This window comes from Macaca nemestrina, chromosome 12, assembly GCF_043159975.1.
Source record: "Macaca nemestrina isolate mMacNem1 chromosome 12, mMacNem.hap1, whole genome shotgun sequence".
NCBI classification, from domain to species: Eukaryota; Metazoa; Chordata; class Mammalia; order Primates; family Cercopithecidae; genus Macaca; species Macaca nemestrina.
This window is the reverse complement of record NC_092136.1, coordinates 128,432,604-128,453,181: the sequence shown is the minus strand read 5'-3', so window position 1 is coordinate 128,453,181 and position 20,578 is coordinate 128,432,604. Positions and strand designations below refer to the sequence as shown.

Below are 20,578 nucleotides of genomic sequence, written 5' to 3'. Positions count from 1 at the left end.
TCAGAGCAGATCTCAAAGTCTGAATGCAACACTAATTGCGGGATGGCTTTTTGCATGCCTTCCCTGGTCCCCAGAATGAGGCCTTCAGTTTGCCTGCTGTCACTTCTGTGCCCTAGAGTATGTGTTGCACACTGTGGGTCCCCAGGGAGTCTGCTGAAGGCCCCAGCCTCTCCCCTACACTGCAAATCTGATTGTTGCTCTTTCTTGCTTGAATATCTTGGGTGGCTTCAAATGATCCACAGCTCCTCTTGTCAATCTCTTCCGCTGAAATGAAGAGGGGCAAATGCAGCTGGAGGTTACCTTCTAAGCAAATAACAAGTAATGCAGAGACAGAAAACCAAATACCGGGGCAAGGTGTGGTGGCTCATGCCTGTAATGCCAGCACTGTGGGAGACCAAGATAGGTAGATCACTTGAGGTCAGGAGTTCAAGAGCAGCCTGGCCAACATGGTGAAACCCTGTGTCCACTAAAAATACAAAAAATTAGCCCGGTGTGGTGGTGGACGCCTGTAATCCCGGCTACCAGGGAGGCTGAGATATGAGAATCACTTGAACCCAGGAGGCTGAGGTTGCAGTGAGTGGAGATTACGTCACTGCACTCCAGCCTGGGTGACAAAGCAAGACTCCATCTCAAACAAGAACAACAAAAACAAAAACAAATACTGGATGTTCTCACTTATGAGTGGGAACTAAACGTTGGGTACACGTGGACATACAGATGGCAACGATAGACCCTGGGGACCCTAGAGGGGGTAGGGAAGGAGGAAGGTGAAGATTGAAACACTCTCTATGGGGTACTATGCTCCCTGCTTGGGTGACAAGATCGCTCGTATACTAAACCTCAGCATCACGCGATATACCCAAGTAACAAATCTGCATGTATATCCCCAAATCCAAAATAAAAGATGAAAAAAATTATTGTGAAGTTTGCATTCCAATCTATAATATCCACTTGCTAAAAAATAAAAATGACGCATCCCCACAAAACTCCACAAGGAAAAGTATGCTCCAAGCTTTTCCTCACAGCCGTGGCGGGCACCGGGACCCTTCCAGGGACATAAGTGGTGGTTTGAGAAGTGCGGGTTTGATCATCTATAGCAGATGCTGCTGATGCCAATCAGCAAGCCCCGGGCCCCCGCTGGGTGTCCCCCACCTGCAGTGGATAGTCATTCCTGCTGACACGTTCCTACCACAAGCCCTGGCAATGATAGCTTGGTTTTGTTTTGTGTTTTTCAGTGCAGTAAGAGCTTGCCTGGCCAGTTGCAGAGCTGCCTCCTCCTGAAATTCCGTGAGTTGGAAGCCCCCAGGGCAGCCCTTAACCAATGGGGGAAAACGCTGGTGTGTAAATCCCCCAGCTTCCCTGGGTGGGCTGCTGCTGAGCCATATTCTACATGGCACTTCCAAGGATCCCTGATAGGGGAGGATGGGGCCCTGAGACTGGGAGTGATTCGTCAGCTGGGTCCTTGGGAAGATGTCGTTAGATGTGCCAGAGATTTACAGGGGTAATGCCTGTGAACAAAATGGGGAACTAAGCAGAAGTAAGCAGAGGGAGCCCCAGGTCTTGATGCAGGTCTGACACCTACGAAAGGAGAGGGAGGAGGAAGGAGGGTCAGGCAGGAAGATCCTCAGAATGCAGGCCACTCAGAAAACTTGGTGAGTGGTACAGGGGCTCCTGCCCAAGACTGCCCATAGAGGAACCCACCACAGCAGTCATCATCAGCTTGCTGTGCAGGCCCCTGTCACTGGAGGCTGTCTGCTCATTGTATTCCTTGGGGCTGGACCTGTTATGAAGGGAGACCATTCTCTGTCTTTTGCAAAGGAGGTTAAGTAAAGGGCCTGAGGTCACTGAGCAAACTGTAGATCCAAGGCTTGCTTCTGGGTTAGCCGGCTCCGAGACATGTGCTTAATCTCTGACCCATGTGGCCTTGGAGAGTGGGCCAGCAGTGGGCAAGACCAGCCTCTTGATAACAGTAGAAGTTAAAGTGCACTTGAAGTCTTGGCTGCAAGTGGGACAGTGTCAAAACCTGGGGATGCCAGCTTGACTCCAGATGGTGGTGAGAAGTGCAGGACACATCTGCAATGGCAGCCTGAGGCCATCTATGTGGGGGGAATTGCAGAGCTCTGTGAGCTCAAGCTGGTCTCCCTCAATTCCTTCTGCTCACATCAGTATCCAGGATCGTTTCCAAGAATCTAGGCCCCCAAAGTGGCTGCAGCCCCCACCCCATCTCCCTACCTTAAAGATGGCTCTGTACCTAGGGCCAGGCTACCATGTTGTGCCCGCCTGTCTGTTTGGGGACAGAGCTGAGTTTTCACTTCTGCAGCCGCATTCTGCACAGATGCTGCTTGGGCTGTGCCATCCATGCGGTAGGGCAGGGAGCCCCCACCCAGGTCCACAGATGGTGACAGGTGAGTGGACAAGGAGATCAGAGGGACCTGGGGAAGCTCCGAGCGTGGGGGGGCCTCACAATGATTCCTGATAGCCTTTCACTAGGGTTAGGTTGCATTTTCACCCTGGGGGCCTGTTTTAAAAATGAAGCAGCCCCTATGGACGTACACACACACACCCTGCCACGGAGGATAAACGCAAGACCAGTATATCCCAAACTATCCTTTTCAGATCATCAACATCTGAATGGCAGAGGATGCACTGTTGTTTTTTTTTTTTTCTTGAGACTGAGTCTCGCTCTGTTGCCCAAGCTGGAGTGCAATGGCGTGATCTCAGTTCAGTTCACTGCAACCTCCACCTCCCGGGTTCAAGCAATTCTCCTGCCTCAGCCTCCTGAGTAGCTGGGACTACAGGTGCCTGCCACCATGCCCAGCTAATTTTTGTGTTTTTTTTAGTAGAGACGATGTTTCACCATGTTGGCCAGCTGGTCTTGAACTCCTGACCTTAAGTGATCCACGGGCCTTGGCCTCCCAACATGCTGGGATTACAGGTGTGAGCCACCACACCTGATCAGGATGCATGTTTAAAAGCAGACTCCGGGGCCCACATCAGACATACTGGATCTTCACGTCTGCACCCAGCAGACTAGGTCACACTCCAAACTCTGACAACAGCTCCACAAGGAGGCTCCGGATGTCAGCACTGAGGGGTGTTGAGGGTCATCTGGTTAAATGCCTGCGTTGCGGAGGTGAGGAAACCGAGTGTGAGATAGACAGTCACCCCTCTGGGCTCAGGCTCTGTGATGGCTGCTCTGACTCACAAGCCAGAACCTTTTGAGTTATTAACAGTCTAATGTGCTGATCAATTTGTCCTATCATTTCCCCCTCGTAGTGACAGCCTGAGGGCAGAAACTGTCAACCGGCTCCCTCCCAGTGATCAGATGGACTGAAGTGGGCACAGGTCCCACTTCATCAAATAAAGATGCAGTACACCTAATTCCATTGAACTGCAGGTAAACAACATAAAACTTTTCAGTGTAAGTGTGTCCCCAGAACTGTGTGGCACACACTTACGTTCCAACATTAGTCAGTGATCATCTGAAATTTCAAAGGAGCTGGGAAGCCTGTATTTGTATTTGTTAAATCTGGCAGCTCTACTCCCAGGAGCTAGCACCCCTCTCAAGGCAATGAGAGCGATGCCGTGTGGGGGCCTCTACTGAGATGTGGTTTTTGCACAGGGGGTCTTCCGTGGATGCCGCAGGGGAAGGAGGAGCAGCTGTCAACCCTGCAGGCTATAACCTCGACAGGTGGAGACGTGGAGGAAGATCATGTGTGCCTGGAGAGCACAGGGGTGGGCCATATGCCCCCAGGACTGCTCTGCTGCCTCTCCTTGGAAGTTCTCTTAGTCAGCTTGGGCTGTATCACAGGACACCATAGATGGAGTGGCTTCATCAACAAACACTTGTTTCTCACAGCTCTGGGGGCTGGGAAGCCCATGATGAAGGTGCCAGCAGATCTCATGTCGCGTGAAGGTTCACAACCTGGTTTGCAGAAACCCAGCCTCTCCTTGTATCCTCACGTGATGCAAAGACAGAAGAATCTTCTGTCTCTTCTTGGTTCTTTATTTTTGAGACAGAGTCTCACTGTGTCATCCAGACTGCGGTGCCAGGACTTCCCGGACTCAAGCAATTCTCCTGCCTCAGCCTCCCGAGTAGCTGAGACTACAGGTGTGTGACAACACACAAGGCTAATTTTTGTATTTTTTGTAGAGATGGAGTTTTGCTATGATGCCCAAGCTGGTCTTGAACCTCTGAACTCCAGTAATTTGCCCATCTCGGCCTCCCAAAGTGCTGGGATGACTGGCATGAGCCACCGTGCCCGGCCTCTTCCTCTTTTCATGAATGCACTAATCTCACTCCCAGGGCCCCACCCTCCTGACCTCATCTAAGGCTAATCCCTTCCCAAAGGCCGCACCTCCAGATCCCATCACATTGGGGTTAGGGTTTCAACATGGGAATTTGGGGTTGGGGGACACAAACATTCAGTCCAGAGCAGAAGACAAAAACCAATGTCCAACACATACATAGAGGTTGAGGGAGGGTAGAGAAAATCCACTCCATCTGACAGGGAGAGCGGGCCAGGAAGGAGCCAGGCAGAGATAGGAACACCTGGTTGGGATGGAGAGGGAGTAGCGAGTGCCAGGTTTACAACTCCTGCCCTCCAGAACCACTGCCCTCCCTAATCCCTGCCTCAATAACCCCTGCCTCCCTAATGCCCTGCCTCCCTAACCCCTGGCCTCTCTAACCCTCAGCCTCCCTAAGCCCTGGCCTCCCTAACCCTCAGCCTCCCTAACCCTCAGCCTCCCTAACCCCTGGCTTCCCTAACCCCTGGTCTCTCTAACCCCTGGCCTCTCTAACACTGGCCTCCCTAACTCCGGCCTCCCTAACCCTCAGCCTCCCTAACCCACAGCCTCCCTAACTCTGGCCTCCCTAACCCCTGGCCTCCCTAACCCTCGGCCTCCCTAACCCCTGGCCTCCCTAACACTGGTCTCCCTAACCCTCGGCCTCCCTAACCCCTGGCCTCCCTAACACTGGCCTCCCTAACCCTCGGACTCCCTAACCCATGGCCTCCCTAACCCCTGGCCTCCCTAAACTGGCCTCCCTAACCCTTGGACTCCCTAACCCTCGGACTCCCTAACCCTCGGCCTCCCTAACCCTCGGCCTCCCTAACCCCTGGCCTCCCTAACACTGGTCTCCCTAACCCTCGGGCTCCCTAACCACTGGCCTCCCTAACCCTCGGCCTCCCTAACACCTGGCCTCCCTAACACTGGCCTCCCTAACCCTTGGACTCCCTAACCCTCGGACTCCCTAACCCCAGGCCTCCCTAACCCCTGGCCTCCCTAACACTGGCCTCCCTAACCCTCGGCCTCCCTAACCCCTGGCCTCCCTAACACTGGCCTCCCTAACCCTCGGCCTCCCTAACCCCTGGCCTCCCTAACACTGGCCTCCCTAACCCTCAGCCTCCCTAACCCTCGGACTCCCTAACTCCGGCCTCTCTAACCCCTGGCCTCCCTAACCCCTGGCCTCCCTAACCCTTGGCCTCCCTAACCCTCGGCCTCCCTAACCCCTGGCCTCCCTAATCCCTGCCTCCCTAACCCCCGGCCTCCTTCTCAGTGGCAGTTTTCTCCTTGTACCTCCAGGGAGGGTGGTGAGAAGAAGAGATGGGAGCGGGGAGCAGGAGGGGGAATTATCTAGACAGCAAGTTCCAAATCTGACCTCCAAACGCACTCTCTTGTTCCTTGCTCTCCTCAGGAAGTGCTTCAGGTGCCAGGGCAGCTGGCCCTCCGAGGGCCTGCTCAGCTCTCAGGACACATGCCCAGCTGCTCACAGGCTGCAGCGCCCTGGGGGCTGAGGTCATTGTTTTGCTGTATGACCTGGCAAATAATTCTCTGGGGGCGCTTCTGCTATAGATGAATGGGCTAGAGCCTTCCACTGTGACTAATGCCACATGTCTCCCTCAGATCGGAAGTGCATTCGTCACCGCAAAGCAGCTGTCTGCTTCATGAGCAGTGGCTCCACTGAGGGCCCACGCAAGTAGGCAGAGAATCCCATTGCTAAAGGTTCTGGCGGGTCCCTCCCCCATGTGAAAGCAGGATCCCTCCCCCACCAACAAACCTCACAAGCCAAGGGGGCAGGGGGAGCTCGCTTTTCTAGAAAGGTCACTCATCTGACCTCTCATGTGCGGGGTCAGAAGGGAGCTGAACCTTGTTAGCCAGGATGGGCCCTTGGCCCAGCATCCTGCATGGGGCATGTGGGCAGCATGGCCGGCTCTGACTCGGGTGCCTACCAGGAGCCCCCGAGCCAGGACCTGGTGTGGCAGCACTGGGCACAGGGCAGCCAGGTGCTTAGTACGTGCTCAGCAAATCAATGCAGGATGAGGCTGGGTGAGTTGTCAAGAAGGAGGAGGAGGGAGTGTTCTGGGAGAGTGTGGGGGTCTCCCCTCAGGGGAAAGTCCCTCTCAGAGCAACACCAAGTGCACAGCTGACTGGTGCTGGAGAAGATGCCTGGCCAGTTTGGCCCACCAGGTTCTTGGAAAGCCAGGGATGACGAGGAAAACACGGGGACAGTGACACAAAGGAGGACGAGGGTGGAAGCGATGTGGCCTCTCTCCACACGTGGCCCCGATTTAAAGGGGGAAGGAGTTAATGTTTACAGGGATGCCACTTTGAGTAAGGCCGAGCCCATGAACTCTTATTTAATTCTGTAATAGTCCACGAGGGAGTGACCCGTGTGCTGCAGAGAAAGAGACTCAGAGGTTGAATCTGGCTCTGTCAGATTGAAAAGGCTTTTTTGGCCGGGGCACGGTGGCTCACACCTGTAATCCCAGCCCTTTGGGAGACTGAGACAGGGGAATCACTCGAGGTCGGGAGCTCAAGACCAGCCTGGTCAATATGGTGAAACCCCATCTCGTCTGAAAATACAAAAATTAGCTGGGTGTGGTGGTGGGCGCCTATCATCCCAGCTACTCGGGAGGCTGAGGCAGGAGAATTGCTTGAAACCCGGGAGTCGGAGGTTGCAGTGGGCTGAGATCTCACCACTGTACTCCAGCCTGGGTGACAGAGTGAGACTGTGTCTCAAAAAAAAAAAAAAAAAAAGGCTTTTTTTCTTCCAAGATGGCGTGGACACTTGAAGTGCAGCTGAAAATGCTTGCGGCTCTCCATCTGGGTGGTGTTTGAAGATGATGGTGATATGCTTATGCAAGGGTAGCATATTAATATGGCATGTGTGGTTTTCCATGTATAACTCTAATTGTAAATTAGTGAATAAGGCAAAGGTGATCGTAATCCACTTGCAGGTCAGTAAGAAAGAAGTGAGCTGTAGAATTATGAATGTACTGCTATGAATCTCGGAGGGGGCATGTCTGTGTGTGTGTTGTAGATGTGTGAGTGAAAATGTCACAGTCTGCCGGACGTGTCTGTGAAACTAGGCTGAAGGGTTTTGCTAAAGAAACTGAAAGCTTTCTCGAGAAAGGCAGGGTAAGGAGGGAGGGGCACCTGGAAGTGATGAGCACTGACTCATCAGATGCACGGACCATCCGGTAGCAAATAAGATGAAGTGGTACCACATGGGACATGTCACTGAAACTACAACCAAAGCTGCTTATGAATTATCTTCCAGAATCAGCTATGCTAGGCAGAGTCAAATACAAATTAAGGGCTATGGGGTGCACTGGGTGGCAGTGATGTAGGAATCAAAGTTTATGTTAACTACGAAGTTCTTCCCCCACAGCTGACTTCTGAGATTTTCCTCCCTGAGGTCTCATATTGCAGAAGGAGCCAGTTGTTTCCTTCCATGCACCTTTCTGCCCACCAGCTGTTTCACTGATTCAACTGTCTTCTCTCCAGCAGATGGGAAAATGCAAATCTGTAAGGAGAATATGGAAATTCACTCTTTTAAGCCAGCTACTGTCAGATATCACAATAGAAACCAACGAGGTGACAGGACATTTAAAGGAATGCTTCAAAAATGAAAATAAGGCATTTAAGTGGGCAGTGGAAATCAAGAGAAATGGCAAAGCTACAACATGAAGAGAGCTAATTAGGAGGAAGTCAGAGCAGCCCAGATCCTGCGACAAGCAAGCCAGCAAGCGACATGGCCGCACTCAGAGGGAAGCGAAGCAGTGTCAGTGAAGCCCAGGGCTGCAGGAGAGGTCCTTTGGCCGTCCTTGGCGATGGTGGGTCTGCGGGGAGCAGATGGGTTGCAGTGAGGATGGTAAGGGGTGCTCTGCTCAGGAGGCACATAAACCAGCGCAGCCTCTGGCTTGCCCTGGCATGTTCTCACCTGATGACCCCTCTGTGGGCTCCTTGCTCAGCATCCCCCGGAATCACAGGGACCATGGAAGCAGCAGTTGTGATGGTCCCTGGGAGAGTCTTGCCAGGTTAACAACACCTAGAGAGTGCTTGAAGGCCGGGGCCATGGGGATTTGAGAGTCTAAAATCAGTAATTCGCAGAAGGATCGGATCGAGGCAGAGAGGAGTGTTATGGAGGAACCAGGGCCTCTGACTTGCAGAAGCAAATGGACAGAGCATTTGAATGGACAGAGCATTTGAATGGGTGAGCTCCTCAAGTGTCAGTCCTAGCCTGCCTCTCTGTCCATGCTCTGCTTCCTTCGAGGACAATCTTAGCTAGGAACTTAGCTTCAGGTCCCACTTACAGCCCAATGACTCCCAAACTTAGGACTTTCACTGTTCTGTCTTCAGAGGTCTAGGTATATGCAAATGCTGGCTTTTGAGGGTCCTCAGATGCAAACATGCAAATGCAGGGGCTTGGCTCAAAGCCAAACTCACGCCATTCTCTTTCCAACCCCTCTGAATTAGATTCTACTCCAGGGCAGCTGGGCTCAGGGATTGGGCAGCCCCCGTCCATTTGCTTCTGCAAGCCAGAGGCCCTGGTTCCTACATAACACTCCCCTTTGCCTCGTTCCGATCGTTCTGCGCATTATTGCCCTGAAAATATCAAATCCATCTACGTATCTGTAGCTCCACTGCCTCCTCAGTCCAAGTGGCCATCTTCTCACCCAGCTGGCCCCCCCATGCCTTCTCTTGTCCCTTTGGAGCCCCTGTCCTGTGTGGCCAGTTGGCAAGTGCTGTTCCCTGCGGGCCTCTGGCAGGAATGTGGCTAAGAGGGTGCAGGGGGCCGGCGGAGTGGGGCAGAGGGCACAGGAGTGGGATGGCAGGTGCCTCTCAGGTCCGCAGGGGTTTCTCTCAGGTTGGCAGGATGAAGGGCCACGATTCCTTTTCATTTCTGTTTCTTTTTTTAAAACTTGGAGCATGAAAGAAATCTTGGGAACTGTTCACTGTAACCTAAGAAAGAGGGATGCCTGTGCATCCTGGAGGAGCCCAGTGGAAACCCTCAGGAGTCCCAGAAGAGCTCTCTGCAGACAGGCCTCCACGCGCAGTGGGCAAGGAAGGCCCCGGGCAGGGGGCTGGGCACGGCTGGCTCCGCGCGCAGTGGGCAAGGAAGGCCCCGGGCAGGGGGCTGGGCACGGCTGGCTCCGCGCACAGTGGGCAAGGAAGGCCCCGGGCAGGGGGCTGGGCACGGCGGGTTCCCGAGATTCAGGAGAAGTCCCCTACAGAGCGCGCTCTGCAAGCCCTGGCTGTGGAGAGGATGAAGGTTTTGCCTGGAATTGGCACTGTCTTTTGATGGCACATTTTACATGTGTAAATCCTTAATGCTGATTTGATGGAAAATCATTGCTTTTGTTGACAAAACCTGCATGTTTAGTCTCTTCTTTCACTATTTTTTTTTTTTAAATGAATGTGTCCATGTGTTTTTACCAAGTTCTTGCCTCTTGTCCAAGAACTTGGTTCTTGGTTCTTGTCCAACAACATGGACATTTGTCTTTATAAAATAGAATGACGTTTTTAAACCAACAAAAATTATTCTATGCAATGAATCAGAGCAATCAGTGCAGAACCCTCCTTCCAACCTGGCTGTGGGCTCCCAAAGGGCAGGGACTGAGTCAGCTTGGTTTCCCCAGGTCCTGGCGGGACGCTCGGGACACAGAAGGGGCTTGGCAAATGTTTGCTGAGTATACATCTAGCCTAAAACGATGGCCTGGAAAGGCATCTAGGAACACCCTCATTCTACATGTAAAGAATCAACTCCCAAATCCCTCCACCCTGAAAGGGTTTTGTTTGTTTGCTGGTTTTTGTTTTTTAAAGGAACAATCTGATTTTCTTTTCTTTCTTTTTTCTTTTTCTTTTTTTTTGAGTCAGAGTCTTGTTCTGTCACCCAAGCTGGAGTGCAGTGGCGTGATCTCAGCTCACTGCAACCTCTGTCTTCCAGGTTCAAGCGATTCCCCTGCCTCAGCCTCCCGAGTAGCTGGGACTACAGGCGCACGCCACCATGCCTGGCTAATTTTTTATATTTTAGTACAGACGGGGTTTCACCATGTTGGTCAGGATGGTCTCGATCTCCTGACTTCATGATCTGCCTGCCTTGACCTCCCAAAGTGCTGGGATGACACACATGAGACACTGCGCCCAGCCACAATCTGATTTTCATACACACAGGAGGATGGTTAACATGGCAGTGGAATGGGGCATTATGCATGGAAGGTAGGAGGACTGCAGGTGGAGGGCAGGGCCCAGGGAGTCCAGGATTGGAGCTGGGAAGAGGATCATGAAAGGGAGAGGGTGGGAGGCAGAGGGGGAGCTGGATTTCACTGGACACCACATAAAGCAATCCCAGTTTTCCAGATGTACAAATGTCAGATGCATGAGCAGTGCTTTGTGTAATGCAATTTCCCTTTTAAGATGAACACTTTAAGGGCCTTGAAAAGAGGCTGGTTTTCTCTTTCAGATGCTGCCTATTTGAAATGGATGTGGAGCCAGCTCTCAAGGTCAGGGCTGTGCGCTGGAAGCCTTCTCCATATTGGTAAGGAGTCTGCATGCCGCCTGGCAGCCCACGTACGCGGGTGGCTGAGCTCGTTCCCCAGCTGCAGACAGGCGGGAAATGGAGCAAGTGATGTGGGCCGTGGACCCTGGCACTGGGAAGGGTCCTCGAACAGTCTGACCAGCTTCTGACACAGAGGGCATGTGCAATAATAGGAGGGATTTGTCCAGGATGACTCAGAAATACTCCTGGGTTTACCACTTGGAAATATTTATGAAAAGAACTTAGACTGACCTGTGACGTTTAGACCTTAAAGGACAGGGTTAAGGACAGCCAGACAGAGCTGTTCAGACTGTGCCCCAATGTGGCTGATGACCTGTGACCTCCAGGACAAAGGAAGGGTCACACCATCTCAGGGTGGACTCACAGCAGGTCACCCCAGATAAGCCTCTTGGTGCGCTTTCCCCTGAACTTGGCATGAGATCTGAACTCAGCCCTAGCTCACAGCCAGGTGTGCGCTGACTCCCCGCTCCCCTTTCCCAAGGCTGCTGCTTCCCTGGGCTCTTTTCAGTTCTTTGGATACAGCTGCCCCTTCCACCCCAGGACCTTTACACACAGCTGATCCCCCAGAGCCCTTGCGGGAGGAGCTCATTCCTGCTCCCGTTTCAAGGCTCAGCTTCCGGGCTCCCCTCAGAGCCTCAGTCCCTGTGGCCTCCCCAGGGGCAGCCCTGCTGTTCCTGACCTCAGCCCCCTGTTAGTTTCCCTCATAGCCCTTATTGCGAACTGGAATTCTTTGATTTGTGTATATTTTCTGTCTCTGTCTCTCCCCCTCCCCACCAGACAGAAAATTTCATGAGGGCAAGAAATCATATTGTCTCTGCTCTGGTCTAAATATTTATCTCCCCTTAAAATTCCTTTGTTGAAACCTAACCCCTTAGGTAACAACATTAAGAGGCGGAGCCTTTGGGCAGTGATGAGGTCATGGGAGAGGATCCTTGTGATGGATGAGTGCCCTTATGAAAGCGGCTTCAAGGAGCCTGTTGGCCCCTTCCACCAAGTGAGGACAAATGTAAGGCACCGTCTGTGAGGAACAGGACCTCACCAGACACCTGATCTGCTGCCGGACTGATCTTGATCTTGGACTTCGCAGCCTTCAGAACTGTGAGCAGGAAGTCTCTGCTCTTTCACTCTAAGGTATTTCTGTAATGCAGCCCCAGTGGACTAAGACAGTCTTATCACCACTGAGTGTGCGGTGCCTTTTCCTGCTCTGGGCACATAGTAGGTGCTCACTAAATATATGCTGAATAATAGATGTGTGGGAGAATTGAAGTAATGAAAAGTCAGAGATGCTTCAGACGTTGTGTGGAGTTGGCCCTGTGCTTTCTGAGATGTCATTTTAATCCTTTGTCACAATGAGATGGTTGTTGGAAAGCCCTGCAAAGCTTCACTGATGCCAAAGGGAATGGTCAGGATGGTCAGCTCCTGGACTAATGCCCAGGTACTGCTGCTGCTGTGGGGTTCTGGGAGACCTAAACAGGAGCAGCTTCCCTGCAGGATTTTATCTTATATTCAAAGACAGGGTGTGTCCATGGGGTGCTTCATCTGAAGAGGAGGAGTGTGTGAAGCCTCTCCCAGTGCATTTATTGAATGGGAAAGACACCAGGAGATTAAACAGCCACACTCTCATCCATCAGGGCACAGTCTGGGTTCAGCAAATGCTCTTCCCCCTTTCTTAACTGTTTCCATGAGCCAGAGCAAGCGGGCTCTCCTCTGTAGGGAGAGAGAAGGTGGGTGCATTCCTGAGTGATCATGCCTTCCCACTTCCCCAGGTAACTACATGGTAAGGCGAGGAAATGGTTATTGCCTCGAAGCTTCAGATCACACAGAGCTGGCTGCAGTCTCTTCCATGAGCATGTTTATTTAAGAGGGGACTTGGGGACTGGGTGTAGTGGCTCACTCCTGTAATCCTAGCACTTTGGGAGGCCAAGGCGGGTGGATCACCTGAGGTCAGGAGCTCAAGACCAACCTGGCCAACATGGGGAAACCCCATCTCTACTAAAAATACAAAAAATTGGCTGGGCGTGGTGGTGGGCGCCTGTAATCCCAGCTACTCGGGAGGCTGAGGCAAGAGAATTGCTTGAACCCAGCAGGCAGGGGTTGCAGTGAGCCGAGATTGTGCCATTGCACTCCAGCGTGGGCAACAGAGTGAGACTCTGTCTCAAAACAAACAAACAAACAAATAAATAAATAAATAAATAAATAAATAAAAAATAGAGGTGATTTGGAATGTGGCATCCAGTGGGCACATGCACAGGAGTTCTCAGTGAAGCTACACGTCATCTCCTCTTCCTCGCTCCCTGCTGCAGCCTCACCCAGCGCAGCCGAGGATTGCTCCACTTACACTTTTGCTTACTTGGTAGAAAAATGAAGCTCTAAGTATATGGTAATCTGCCCAAATTCTCAGTAATTTCTCCTCTGGGATTTAGGATTTTTGCCTCCACCAAGTGAGCCAAGGTTATTTGAATAGCAGCTTCTGAGTCAACGTAAATACTCAGAGAAAAAGTCAGCAATGTTTCTGTTTTCAAAACTCCTTCCTAGACATTTATTTACCATAAGAAAGTCGGCAGGCTTTATCACTGGGATCTAACAAGGCCTAAGGAGACATCTGCTGTGCATGCGTTGGTGTTGGTCTTCTTCTGACTGGAACCAGCAGAGCGTATCTTCTGGGCCCGGGTGAGTTTTCTTTTTTCTTTTTTTTTTTTTTTTGAGACGGAGTCTCGCTCTGTCACCCAGGCTGGCGTGCAGTGGCGTGATCTCGATCTCGGCTCACTGCAAGCTTCGCCTCTCAGGTTCACGCCATTCTCCTGCCTCAGCCTCCGAATAGCTGGGACTACAGGCGCCTGCCACCACGCCCGGCTAATTTTTTTTTGTATTTTTAGTAGAAATGGGGTTTCACCGTGTTAGCTAGGATGGTCTCGATCTGACCTTGTGATCCGCCTGCCTCGGCCTCCCAAAGTGCTGGGATTACAGGCATGAGTCACCATGCTCGGCCGGACCCGGGTGGGTTTTCTAAGGGTTACTTTCAGATAGTTGCTTTTATTAGATTATGGGTCTAGTTCTCCTTCCTCAAATTGCAATCCGAGCTTGACTGACAAATGTGCAAATTCACAGATTCATCGTTTCCCTGACCTCATGTCTCCATTCTGACCCTGAACAGTAAATGTAGTGCAATCCCCAGGCAAGGGACATTCCCAGAGCTCCTGGCCTTTGCATGGGTCTTTCCCAACGTAAAGGCAATTCACCCTCAGAGTCACCAGGTACTTTTGTTCATGGCTGATTTTGAGGCTCAGCACGTGCTTTTGGCCCAAGCCCCACACAGATTTGCTGATGCCCGGCTACCGTGGCGGGGCCATGGGGCCAGATATGGGAAGCGCTCCCACGCACATCAGAGCTGCGCTGCCTTTCTCCTCTGAAAATACTGCTTCTCATTTTGAATCGGAGCCCTGGTGAGCATTGGTGTTGGTGTACGTGAGGGATTTTCTGTAAATCTCGGCTCTTCAGTATTGCCACTGGGTGACCAGAGCAGAAGAGAAGCGAATCTTACATCCTCTTCTGCTAATGACATTTTCAACAGAAGCTTTGGGACTTCTCTTGAAAGATCCTGAGACCTTTTGCCAACATTAGAAATCACAGCCTCCTCTGCCCCTTTCCCACTGTTCAGAGAGAACGATCCTTTTGCAGATGTATGCCGGCAGCAGAATGCTAGTCCAAGGGCCCCCTAAAGTAGGTATTTTTAGAATTACTCATTACATAGGTAATGTGGGTTCTGAATATTTGACATTAAAGAATGTACAGAAGTTATTTGGGGGTGGCATGAATGACTTAGTGTGAGAACCCTTGCTGCCCGCACCCTCCGCATCTGCTGCCAGCTCTGCCTCCAGACACCTGGTGCAGCTGCCCCTATCCGGCTGTCTCCTCCCCACCTTTGCCCATTCTCCCACCTCAAAACCAGTGGTCTAGATGTTGATACTACATTTTTAGGCTAACAAAACCAAGAAGGACAAGGTTTCTACAAGTGGCAATGAGTTTACATGGGCAACTAGTGGCCGTCTGTTTAAAATGAGAAAGAGTTCTGCAAGGTCAAGTCCATTTTATTGTGTGAATGTTTAGCAGTGCAGTGGTGTTCTTTTTCATATGAAGATTGATGAATCCTACACAGGGAGAAAAAGATTTGACAGCAGTTTAAGGAGACATTGTTAGCGAAAACCAAGGCGAGCCGAGTAAGCGGCTTCTCCCCCGAAAGCAATTCTTCCCTGTCTAATCTCTTTTTGCAGCTCATTAGTTCTCTGGGAATCAGAAAAAGGTTGTTTCTCAATTATCCTGCCACAGGGGCACATCCTGGGTGAAAGCCGGGGCTCTGCGGCACAGCAGGTGAATCGGCACGACGCCATCCCAAGAGCCAGGGCTCTCCTTATCTCTGTTGCCTGGGTCCAGAGAGGTGCCGTGGATGCGAGAGTTTAGGCAGGATCACGGCCCCTGCTGTTTGTTTGGGAGGTGCTTGGCACCAAGGTCATGCCTCTTATTACTACCCGTAGCCTTAAGCAAGCTCATGAACCTCTCTGAGCCTCAACTGTCACGTTGGTAAGAGCTTCTTGGCAGTGTTTTGAGAATCAAGTGCCTGACCCACGGTGGGCACCTAACACGTGCTCCATGATGCACAGGCAGAGGTGTTTCAGTTAAAAGACAGTGGGCAACTTTGGTTTTTGGCAACTTCAGTACAAGCAATTTAAGTTTCTCTGGGGCTCACCTCACATGAGGCATAGGATCGATGGGGGCTGGAAGGCAAGCCATGAGATAAGGGGTGTGAAAAAGACGCCCCACTGTTATAGATCACGAGCAGGGACAGTGCTCCCCAGACGGCAGGGGCTCTTCTCCTCCAGCAAGGTAACTGCTCAGGCCAGGACCTCAACCTCAAAGCAGAAGCAGAAGGCGATGGGCGGTGGGCTCTCTGACTACACAGGAGGCCGGTGGGAGGGAAGTCTGAAGGGGAGAGTCACGGGCAATGCTCATTCTGCCCTGGCCTGGGGACAGGATCCTTTAGGCAGTGGTGACATCTGTCAGGCATCAGATTGGTGGAGCAACGAAAACAAGTGGGAACGGTTCTCTTCTGAGTTCCTGGAGGCTTCTCCCTACAGGGGACATTCTCAGAGAGCTTCAATTAAGGCAAGAAACCAGCTCTCCAAACTTTCAGCATCCGAAAGTGAAATATCTATCACTTTGGGATTTTGGAGATACTCAAGACTGTGGCAATGACCAGTGCACAACCCCATCTTAAAGCAGGGTCAGCCCTCTGGGGTCCATCAGATGTGATGGCATGGGCTCAGAGCCTTCACAGAACCAAGGGCTGTGGCCTCTGAGTGGTTCGTATGAGGGAGCAATGTTTTGAAAATGGCTGGGCGCGGTGGCTCATGCCTGAATCCCACTTACTCGGGAGGTTGAAGCATGAGAATCGCTTGATCCAGGGAGGTGGCAGAATTTGCAGTGAGCTGAGGTTGTACCACTGCACTCCAGCCTCGGCAACAGAGCAAGACCCTATCTCTACATAAATAAATTAATTAAATATTTTGAAAGTGACCCCTTGAAACTCTGTCCACCATCAGACTCTGCATTTAGTAAGTCCATGTTTATTCAAGAACTTCTAGAAAATGAAGAACTTTTCAAACTTTCATTGCTTCGACTGGTCACCAGGAAGGAGACTTCCTCGGGACGTGAAGGGGGTCTTCTTGCTTTTAAATTGGCGTGGTAGAAGGCAGAGGGGGCACACTGGGGCAGTGTTGCACTAATCCCACTATGCCCAGGCTCGGGCCAGGCAGGGAGTTTTGGCTAAGGACCCTCTGCACACTTCCTCTCCTCTACCCAGAGCTTCTAGACTTGGCTGAGAGATGTGACCTGGTCCTGGCTCACGGAGGGCCCTGGTGGAATGAGAGAAATGGAGAGTGGCTCCCTTGGTCAGTTGGGTGATGTTTCAGTCATAAATGAAGGCAGGTGTGGGGAGGAGCCAGGCCACTGTCTGGGTGCAAGGCCGGCTTCGCCTTCACCTCCCCTCCCTTGCTTAGTTGACCCCCATGGGCTCTAACCTGGGGGCACTGACTGGTCCTAAGATAGGCTTAGATCCAGCAAGGGGGTGTGGAATGGTTTTGCTGTTAGTAACCCTGGGGTCCAGGGAGCCCCGGGGGAGTGCTGGCTTCAGCCAGAGGGTTCCAGCTGTAGCTCCGCCAAAAGGCACCCAGCCTTGGTGATGAGCTGCCTGTCTGAGACTCCTGGGGGCATGCAGCTCCCCTGCTGGGGCACCGTCTGCTTCCCCTAAGTGGGGTGCCAGCCCATTCCCCATTCCCTCCAAGGCCTGCTTCCCCACGACGGATGCCTGGGACCACAACTCCACGCCCTGCCACTGGTGGGAAGACCTCATTTGGCCATGGCACCCTGCGCACCTCTCAAGATCCAGCCCAGGAGCAAAGCTTTGGGAGCCCCTCCTGGGAGTGCGCAGACCACAGAGGCAGTTCCCATCCCAGGCTGGCCCACTCCCTTCCAGCCCCAGGCCTAGAAAATGCATCTGAGATGAACCGGGCCTGAGCTCTGAAGTCTTCCCTTTGCTCTGCCTCAACTTCCTATGGCTCTGCTTCTCTCCCGGGAAGAAGTGCCATAACCAGGGCAGGAAAAGGCTTCCATTCTCAAAGGCCAGTTGAGAGCTGTGAAAACTGGGTGAGGCCTCCGTAATTCTGTGGCCTGGGGACATTGGCACTCTCTCCCATCAGGCCAGCTAACCTGAAGCCTGTGTGTGTCAACACGCATTCCGGGACCTGACAATCTGCCCCCCTCCACCCTTGCTCTTACTGGGCCTCCAGAGCAGAAAACCCTGGAGGTTGGTGATTTTCAGGCTCTTCTCTACTCTTTTTCTCTTAACACTCACCGCGTCCCTGAATTCTCCTGCTGACCGCCTTGCCCTGTTGTTTCCAGCCTGGGAGGGGCAGCCACTCCCTTCGCCTTCCCAGGGCATCCTCCCTGCCCTCCCTGCCCAGCCCTCCCGGTTGTAGCTCTGCCTGCAGAGGGAGGCCCAGGGGCTTTGCAGCACCGGGCTGGGAGCTTGGTCCAGGCTGAGCTTGATGGTGAAGCTGCCACTGCAGTCACCTCTCACTTTTGATTCACATCCTGTCATCTGCCTTGATGGCAAAGGTGCTGAGCCCTGTGGCAGAGTGTCTCAGCCACAATTGGGGCAGATGCTGATTTTTTTTTTTTGATGGAGTCTGTCGCCCAGGCTGGCATGCGGTGGCACAATCTCGGCTCACTGCAAGCTCCGCCTCCCAGGTTCACACTATTCTGCCTCAGCCTCCTGAGTAGCTGGGACTACAGGCGCCGCCACCACGCCCGGCTAATTTTTTATATTTTTTTAGTAGAGACGGGGTTTCACTGTGTTAGCTGGGATGGTCTCGATCTCCTGACCTCATGATCTGCCTGACTTGCCCTCCCAAAGTGCTGGGATTCCAGGTGTAAGCCATCGCACCCTGCCCAGATGCTGATTTTTAAATGCTCCTGGCTCTCCTTTTTCTTTGCCCCATTCCTGTTTCAGGGCCAACTGGCTCATCGTGCTCCTTGACACTCAGCTTTCTCCCCAGGTCACACCACAGGCTCGCCAAGATTGTGAAAAAAACAAAACAAAACAAAAAACTACTGTGATGATTAGAAGCACTCTGAGATTTTTGGGCCAAAAAGCACTAGAAAAGCCCCAGCTGCTGGGGTTCCCCTTGGTGGGAGGTGCAGGGCACAGTGTGATTGGGAGTAGGCCAGGAAGCTGCTGATGCCACTATGCTTGTGCTCAGAGGGGCTGTCTAGTCCCAGGCCACCTTCTAAGAGTCACTCTAATGAGATCGATTCTCCAGTAGGTTACATTGGACACACAGAACACAGCAGAGGAAAAGCACACACTTGGCAGATAGTAGCAGAGAACACCAAGGGCTGTATGCTCTGTAGCTCTCAGTAATGGGTCATCAGTATCTGATTTAAAAGGAATTGCCTATGTGACACGGATGGACCTTAACCCATGAGGGCTCTGTGAGCTCATCCCAGACTAGAGGTTTGAGCTCCCATCAGGTAAGGCTCCTCTCTGAATCCACGGCAAGCCTCATGGTGGAAGGAATGAGAGGACAAGGTGATGGCTCTCTCTAGATGTTAGCCCCTGGAGGGTCTGTGAGACCCAAAAAAGGAAGTGACCCAGGGCAGGGAGAGAACAGATGCCACCTTGTAACATTCACCATGGGGAAACTCATCCTGGCCTGGCCCTTAGCCAGCACCCACAAGAGGCAGCACTGCCATGGGGGGCCCAGGAAGGATGCCACTGGCTCAGGGAGGCCCTGTGCTGGGAGCTGTGGGGGCTGGGTATATGGTTCCTCCCCACAGCCTTGATGGCTTCTGAGCCCCCAAACAGCACACTCAACTATTCCCCTCCCCTGGTCCCAGGCTCTGCAGTGCCTGTGCTCACTGAAGCCAGTGACAGGAGGTCTTAGGGAGGCTGCAGCCCTCACACCGAGCCCCTGGCCTCCCTGGACCCACCTAGCCTCTTGGGCTCATTGTCTTCATTCTGCTCAGCCTCTGCATCCAGCCCTGCCTCAGCACAGCCACCTAGCAGCGGGGGGCTGGGGAGGTACTGGAGGAGCCGGCCTTCCCGCTTCATTTCTGCCAGCTCCTTGGCACAGCAGCTGGGTGTGTTGGTCTCATAGGTGTCGTGGAAGGTGTTGTAGTCCACCTCATAAAAGCCCTTTTCCAAAGTGAGGACTGGTGTGAATCGGTGGCCCCAGAGCACCTCTGTATCCATGTAGGAGCTCCGGGCTTGGCAGGTCATGCCTGGGAAAACAGAAGTTACATGCATTATGATGCAATCATCCATCCATCCATTCATCCATCCATCCATCCATCCATCCATCCATCCATCCATCCATCCAATCATCTATCTATCCATCCATCCATCCATCCATCCATCCAGATATGGAAAAAAAGGCAGGAAAGGGCAAAGATATAGCCATCCATCCATCCATCAATCCATCCATCCATCCAATCATCTATCCATCCATCCATCCATCCAATCATCCATCCGTCCATCCACCCAATCATCCATCCATCCATCCAATCATTCATCATCCATCTATCCACCCAATTATTTATTCATCTATCCTTCCAATTATCTATCCATCTATCCTATCACCCATCCATCCATCCATCCACTCATCTACCCAATCACCCATCCATCCAATCATCCATCCACCCAGTCATCCATACATTCATGCATTCCTTCATCCATTCAATCATTCATCAACCATTTCATGAACATCTGCTTTGTGCTAAGCACAGTGGAGATGTAAAGCTGAATACGACACATCCTTGCCCTGGAGGAGTTCAAGGCATGGTGGTGGCAGAAAATTAGAAACCAACATGCAAGATTCTGAAAGTCATTTCCTAGAGATTGGAGTGAATAGATGTTGGAATAGTTGAAGGCAGGGACTTGGTTCCTGAAAACAGCATTCAGGTCTAGAAGATTGAGATGGGAAAAAGGCAGGAGAGAGCAAAGATAAATTCAGCGTGAATGAACACGGAGAAGCTGACAGGCATTTGGAACATATGGGGATTGTTTTGGGTAGACACATAAGGAGAGAGGGCTCTACACTCACATACACACAGTAAGAGGAGCAGACGCACACACAGAGCTTGACTTCTTGATTTGAGGCTGCTCCAATGCCTCGCTTCCCG

The 20,578-nt window shown here is 52.1% G+C and overlaps 1 protein-coding gene and 1 long non-coding RNA gene across 5 annotated transcripts in view; one reads left to right on the top strand and one right to left on the bottom strand.

Annotated features, from left to right (window-relative positions):
* The first annotated feature begins 7,130 nt into the window (after nucleotides 1-7,130).
* On the top strand, nucleotides 7,131-12,130 carry LOC139357384 (uncharacterized). Its single transcript, XR_011610372.1, has 3 exons — nucleotides 7,131-8,117; nucleotides 10,748-10,822; nucleotides 11,719-12,130. It is a non-coding gene; the product is annotated as an uncharacterized lncRNA (long non-coding RNA).
* Nucleotides 12,131-13,747: 1,617 nt separating this feature from the next.
* The window catches only part of LOC105476215 (potassium inwardly rectifying channel subfamily J member 5), a 31,185-nt gene continuing 24,354 nt past the window's right edge, over nucleotides 13,748-20,578 (bottom strand). For 2 of the 4 annotated variants that reach the window (XM_011731927.3, XM_011731924.2), the window contains 2 exons: nucleotides 19,388-19,678; nucleotides 13,749-14,991 (listed from right to left, as the gene is read on the bottom strand). In XM_011731927.3, the coding sequence (XP_011730229.2) occupies nucleotides 14,921-14,991; nucleotides 19,388-19,678 (362 nt within the window). In that variant the 3' untranslated portion in view covers nucleotides 13,749-14,920. Of the gene's footprint in view, nucleotides 16,753-19,387; nucleotides 19,679-20,578 lie in introns of all 4 variants that reach the window. The other 2 variants (XM_071075798.1, XM_071075799.1) reach the window with 2 other exon arrangements.